Source organism: Xenopus laevis, chromosome 7L, assembly GCF_017654675.1.
Source record: "Xenopus laevis strain J_2021 chromosome 7L, Xenopus_laevis_v10.1, whole genome shotgun sequence".
Classification (NCBI taxonomy): domain Eukaryota; kingdom Metazoa; phylum Chordata; class Amphibia; order Anura; family Pipidae; genus Xenopus; species Xenopus laevis.
Window position 1 is genome coordinate 66,099,203 of NC_054383.1, and position 6,685 is coordinate 66,105,887.

The following is a 6,685-nucleotide window of genomic DNA, read 5'->3' on the forward strand; positions in this document are numbered from 1 at the left end:
AAATAAGGGCTACGATTGGCTATTTGGTAGCCTCTATGTGAACTAGCAGCTTACAGGAGACTCTAATTGGCACTATACTTAGTTTTTATGTAATTAAAACTTGCTTCCAAGCCTGGAATTCAAAAATAAGTACTTGCTTTGAGGACACTGGGAGCAACATGTTGTGCATAAGCTACTGGTTGGGGATCACTGCTCTAGGGAGTGTAAGTTAGAGAGGTAATTAGCATGGGCAGCTATGGCCCGACTAGGAGTGTGTGGGCATAGTGTTCCCAGTGAGAATCTCGCCAAGCCGGGTTTTAAGAGGAAAGGCTAGATCTGGATTGAGCCGGCCAGGCACCAAGATGGGTGCCAGTGAGCATGTGTCCCCCCTGGCAGTGTGCAGTTACGGAATGAGTCATATGTGGAAAGCTGGGAGATTGAGCCCTGTGAATCTGCTGCTGCTTAACTGAAGGTCGTGACAGTAAGGAGAACGAGTTTCAACTGCAACTCTATGCATCATGTGTTTCACTAAAGGTTTCCCCCACACAAAAGGTTGGTGGTACATCAAGGGTTAATATGGGTCTGGCACAAGAGATATTTGCCCCTGTTACAAGTGGACCCTCAGCCAAAGGTTTTCTGGTGGGCCCCTGGCATCCCAGTCCGACACTGGTCTCTGATACATATCGGCTCTTAACATGTAAGCCTCTAATGTGACATTATTCTAAGGCTGATGCCAGCAGATGGGTTGATCAGTCCCTATGTGGCATTATCCTTGGAGTAATGTCACATTAGAGATTCACAAGTTAGAGCAGGTATGTATCAGAATCAGAATCCAACCTCTCTAAGGCACATAGCACACCCAAGTGTTTTTTTTGCCACATTTCACCAAAGCTCTTCCCCATTTATGCTTCCAGCTATAGACATAAAGGAACCTGTCAGCTATTGGTCCGAAAAGGACCAAGTGGTAATAGATGTAGCTAATGTTTGGTGGGCCCTGTCACAAGTTATGTTTATACAGTACAACACATTGCTATGTTGGCTAGTAGCAGATATACAGGTATATCTAAGCAGTGTAAATATTGTAACTGAGTCAAACCCTTTTTCAAGAAATGTCTTTAAAATAACAGAATGATGCAAATGTTGTTCCAAATTATACACACGCAAATAGTTGACTATACTTAAAGGTTAACTTTAAATCAATAATTCACATTATTCTACCTTGAGCTTCAATAGTGACATCTTCTGTAAGAAAAATTACATTGGTGAATAATCATATTTTTGCTTTCTATTCAATTTGTACTTCATATGCGATTAAAGCTAAACTATACACCCCAAACAATGTAGGTCTCTATAAAAAGATATTGCATAAAACAGTTCATATGTAAAACTCTGCTACCTGTACATAAACCATTTTCATAATAATATACTTTTCTAGTAATCTGTGCCAAAAAATAGGGGCCGTCCCCTGGGATCGTACGATTCACTGTGCACACAAACATACCAAACAAACCATACTTGTTAGGTCACATGAGCCAATTAACAGACAGAGTTCTGTTATTTGCTTCAACACTTCTTGCTGTTAGAGTTAGAGCTTTAGTATTTCTGGTCAGTTGACCTCTGAGGCAGCACACAGACCATCACTAATTGGTGGTTCAAGGCAAGAGATGTAAAAGGGCAAGATTCACTTGAATGTATAGACCAGTTTGGTAAGATTCTTTAATATGCCACTTTTTGATTAAGTATTCATTTTGGGGTATAGTTTTCCTTTAAATATAAAACGAATGTTATATTTAATATCTAAATACATATATATTATTATATTAGCGGAATAATTAAGTCTAAACCATAGCTTTAATATTAACAGTTGAATAAAATAATGGTATCTATCATCTGTGTGCAAAAATGCATTTCTTTATTTGTCATGAGTTTTGAATTCACATGATTGGGGTCGGATTCAGTTCAGCTGACGACAAAGGACACAAATCGAAAACATGCAAAAGGTCCTGGGATTTGACACATCCCTAGTGTGTGTGTATATTTATGTATATTTTTTTCACATTATATTGAATATTGCAATTTTATTATGCTTCTGTATTTCAAAAAGAGAGAACAAAACTTGGAGAAACAGAGTTTCCACTGATCTGCAGGATTTTGCAAGGACCCAGTGAAAGGATTGCCAAGATATTCTTAATGGAGACTGACCTTGGAGAGGAAATTTCACATGATGTAAGTAACCCAAGCCACTGCAAAGTTAAGAGAACACAACAGTCCCCAACTTTTTGCTGCTTGCAAAGTCATGCACAAGTGACATGGGAAGATTAAAGGGATAATACCACACCACAATGTGCAAATCACTGTAGTTTTCAAATTGCTAGGTTTTCTTTCCCATAGTTTTTTCCCCATAATTTCCGTGTAAATGAGGGTGAGATTCGCCAATCCCAATTGCAGCCAATTCCCTCCTCATCCCCTTTATCTAAGGCAGGCCAGTGACTAGGGCTGCATGGCGTACTCTGCCTGCCCTATGCTCTATGTGTGCCATACTCTGCATGCCCTATGCATCCTAGGTGTGCTATACTCTGCCTGCCCTATGTTCCCTGTGTGTGCCATACTATGCCTGCCCTATTCTCCTTGGATGTGCCTTACTTTGCCTGCCCTATGCTCCCTGTGTTTGCCCTGCTCTGCCTGTGAAACATAAGCCTGGTAGGGGTTTGTGCTTCAGTTTAGTTTTGAAAACTGAAAATTGTAGTTAGGGGCCCATAAGGTGTTTAATCATTTGGTGGGGGGTTGTGTTATCTACAGGGGAGGATGAGGAATATGGATTTAAGGGTATGTCTTGATATCACTTAACCTTTCTCGCAAATGAGTGATAAGTGATATCCCTGCAGTGAGCACCAACAATTTGGCTTCCATTATTGACCCTCCACCATGTAGGCCAGAAAAATTCCGTCCCTCGGTACCACAGAATTTGGACAGCACTGCCATATTTTATATACTGTATAACCAGCCTAGAAGATCAGCATCCAGTAATGATCCAGGCCTTCAAAGTTGTCACAGGATTTCTCATCTTGAATTTTGAGTGAAGAGTGTCTGTGACACGCATACGCTCAGATCTGTTGCATTGGTCCCTAAGCTTAGTACCTGACAGCAGCACAGAGCATATGCAGCAGGAAAAGAAGACTAGAAGCTACTGGGATATCTTTGGAGGCACATAGCTTTACTGCTAAAGGGCTGTGGTTGCCTTGGCCTGGTACTTAAGCCCAAAATATAATGTACAACATTTCTGCCCTACTTCTTTAGTTAAGCTTTAATTTTGCTTTAAACACAATAGAAGAACAGTGGCCCTTTATGAACACTAGGCAGATTTGTACCTGGGCAGTAATCCATGGCCACCAATTAAATTTTTGCTTTTATTCAACTAATTGCAGCTGGCTGAAAAAATCTAAGCAGTGATTGGTTGCTATGGGTTACAGGCAAGGTGCACATTTTACCCACCAGTGTGTTTAAATTCTTAAAGGGATACTGTCATGGGAAAAACATTTTTTTTCAAAATGAATCAGTTAATAGTGCTGCTCCAGCAGAATTCTGCACTGAAATCCATTTCTCAAAAGAGCAAACAGATGTTTTTATATTCAATTTTAAAATCTGACATGGGGCTAGACATATTGTCAATTTCCCAGCTGCCCCAAGTCATGTGACTTGTGCTCTGATAAACTTCAATCACTCTTTACTGCTGTATTGCAAGTTAGAGTGATATCACCCCCCTCCCTTTTTCCCCCCCAGCAGCCAAACAAAAGAACAATGGCAAGGTAACCAGATAGCAGCTCCCTAACACAAGATAACAGCTGCCTGGTAGATCTAAGAACAGCACTCAATAGTAAAAACCCATGTCCCACTGAGACACATTCAGTTACATTGAGAAAGAAAAACAGAGAAAGCATTTCTCCGTGTCAGATTTCAAAATTGAATATAAAAAAATCTGTTTGCTCTTTTGAGAAATGGATTTCAGTGCAGAATTCTGCTGGGGTAGCACAATTAACTGATATGTTTTGAAAAAAAAACATGTTTTCCGATGACAGGACAGTTCACAATGCTTAATACTCACACCACTCTAGCAACTCAAGACTTTACAGTCTGCTCCTAGGGACTCCACTCTCTATGCCTGAGCTCTACCAACTGGAGTTGGTCTAGCAAGTGTCTACTGTGTAACAAGCCCACACTATAATCTCCTTGGTGGAGCACACTTCACACCAGGATCTGCATATTATAAATGTATACATTTTGGAATGTTTTGTCTCTATTTCCTGGCACCAAATAAACATTAGAAGTTCACTAACATAGCTGTTTCACTAGGTGGCCCAGTATATTAAGTTTGAGATGCCTGTGTTGGACAGTTTTGTTATGAAACTGAAGGAAGAAGAAGACAGAGAGATCATCAAACTGACCGAAAAGTAAGTAAAGCTGCAAAAAGCAAGAGACGGGTGTGCCTTGCTCATTTTGCACTAGTGTAAAGACTGGTCTTTGCTGGAAACAAAGTTTATGTGTGGAATGGGCTCTGCGATTGTTCCACTACTCAACACTCAACTTATAGCAGCTCTATGGGCAGCAAAACCCAGAGTGTACCCTAAGGGAACATACATTACATAGAGATGGTTTACTAAACCATCTTGAACAAAATATTGTAGGGCATTGCAGAATTACAAAGACTATTTATGTCACTGACAGTTATATAGTTTTTCCTTAAATATTTTGAAGCTGAAACTTTTTACATTCTTGCCATCAGCAAATGTATATGTCTGCTTTTAAGTTTTAGCATGCATACGCCCATCTTATTATCCCATATTCCATGTCATATGTTCTCTAAACTGTAACTAAACTTTCATAATAGCTCATAAATGTGGAATATTGTTCCTGTTTATTCTTAATCTCTAAACATATATTTCAACTTTACAGATATACTGCCATACGCATGATGATGATGCAGCGCTTGGAGCAATTAAATAGTTGTGAGAGTTACGCCTGAACAACACTTCTGTACCACAGAGAGCAGATGTGGGCTGAATGACCCGTTACACTACTGCAATCGGGGACATTGTATTTAAAGAGCAGTGCATGGCTCACTTGCAGTTGCACACTTGTTCGAGCTGAAGTTCTTGTTTTCTCAGGAAAAAAAACACTTGCTTCTTAGCAAAAGGGAGATTGCCTTGGCTACACACAAATGCAAATAGTTCAGTCTCATACACTCTACTTTTATCGAAGTAATGTACAAAAAAAAAAAGGATAAAAAGTCAGTGATGCATTAATAACAACAATCTATCTCTGAATAAAGAGAACATCTAGTTTTGAAAGAAAGATCTCAGCTTTTGCCCAGTCACACCAATCAGAGACTGTTGTACAGCTTTCTCTAAGCTAGATCATGTAGAACTCAAGGCAGTTCCTGAATGCAAGAAAGTATCTGAAGCAGCAGCCCTGTAACTACTGACCACCCATGTCCACTTACTCTTTCACTCAAATTGTGTCTGTTCCTATTTGCTAGTTAGGATGAGTTCTGTAAGTTTTAATGTCAAGGGATGATCCACTGTTATTCTTTTTACCTCAAGCAGGGATTGCCTTTTGATGTGGCAGCAATTAAAGAACACCAGCGAGACGCCATAATAACACAGCAAAATGCAGTACTTTTATACTATGAAGTTGAAAAGGATGATTTGATATTAAATACACAAAAATAGAAAATAATATCTAGGCATTGCTCCCATGTGAGTTTTTTTTTAAAAATGATAAGTTCATAATTTTTACAGGGATCATTTTCTTAAGCTGTGTCAATTTAGTTTGCTATTTCCATAATACACATTTAAGGACCAGTAACAATAAAAAAAACAATTAACCTGACCTTCTATTTATTTCTGTCATGTAAAAAATGTATTTGAAGTCCTTGTTTTTATTGAAGCTTATTTTCAGCTCTGACCAGTTCAATAGCTTTTATATATAATGCCTCTTCAGTGAAAAGTTAGATATTTCATATTTAAGAGCCACCTTTAGAAAACCCTATGAAAAATTGCAGGTATTTTTCATATAAAAAAAGCTTGTGTTCTAGAAATTATGTCTATACAGCCAGACTGCATACCTTACTTTCTTGTTCATTGCCTGTGCGGTGCTAAATGTTGTTACAGGGACCACTGATATTTAAAGAAGGGAGAAACAAATTAATACATTGGCTTCACCACTCCTCCAAAACCTGTTAAACAAGCTTGTATGATTTTTCTCATGTACTTCAAAATAACAAATTTGGAGAATCAGAGAAAATAAATTGATGTTGGAGGGATAAAGGGTAGTCTGCCTATTCAAACACACACTAAAAAACTGTCATTGTGAAAGATATAATTACTGTCTCATGTCTTGAATAATCTTTTTAATCCGCTAAATTCATGCTTTCTGTCTCCCTTATAACTGCAGTTTGTGCATCCACTCCTTCAACTTGCAGCTACTGAACAGTCATCCAGGGCTGTTATTTCTATATGAGCAGAGAATGTTTAAGTATCTCCTTAAACATTACTTAACAACAGCATTAAAGTCTTAATCTTGCTAGTCTTCTAAACTGCTGCACTTTTGATAAGTAACATTGTATCTTTTCATTAGAAAGTGCAGATAATGTATATATCTACAATGGAATTATTTGCCTAATGAAAGAAATTGTATATAGGGAATAAAA

The 6,685-nt window shown here is 38.5% G+C and overlaps 1 protein-coding gene across 1 annotated transcript in view; it reads left to right on the forward strand.

Annotated features, from left to right (window-relative positions):
- The window catches only part of rassf4.L (Ras association domain family member 4 L homeolog), an 82,611-nt gene extending 76,254 nt beyond the window's left edge, over nt 1–6,357 (forward strand). The window contains exons 10-12 of the mRNA XM_018225624.2: nt 2,084–2,205; nt 4,330–4,427; nt 4,930–6,357. Of these exons, the coding sequence (XP_018081113.1) occupies nt 2,084–2,205; nt 4,330–4,427; nt 4,930–4,999 (290 nt within the window). The 3' untranslated portion in view covers nt 5,000–6,357. The remainder of the gene's footprint in view (nt 1–2,083; nt 2,206–4,329; nt 4,428–4,929) is intronic.
- Nucleotides 6,358–6,685: the final 328 nt, after the last annotated feature.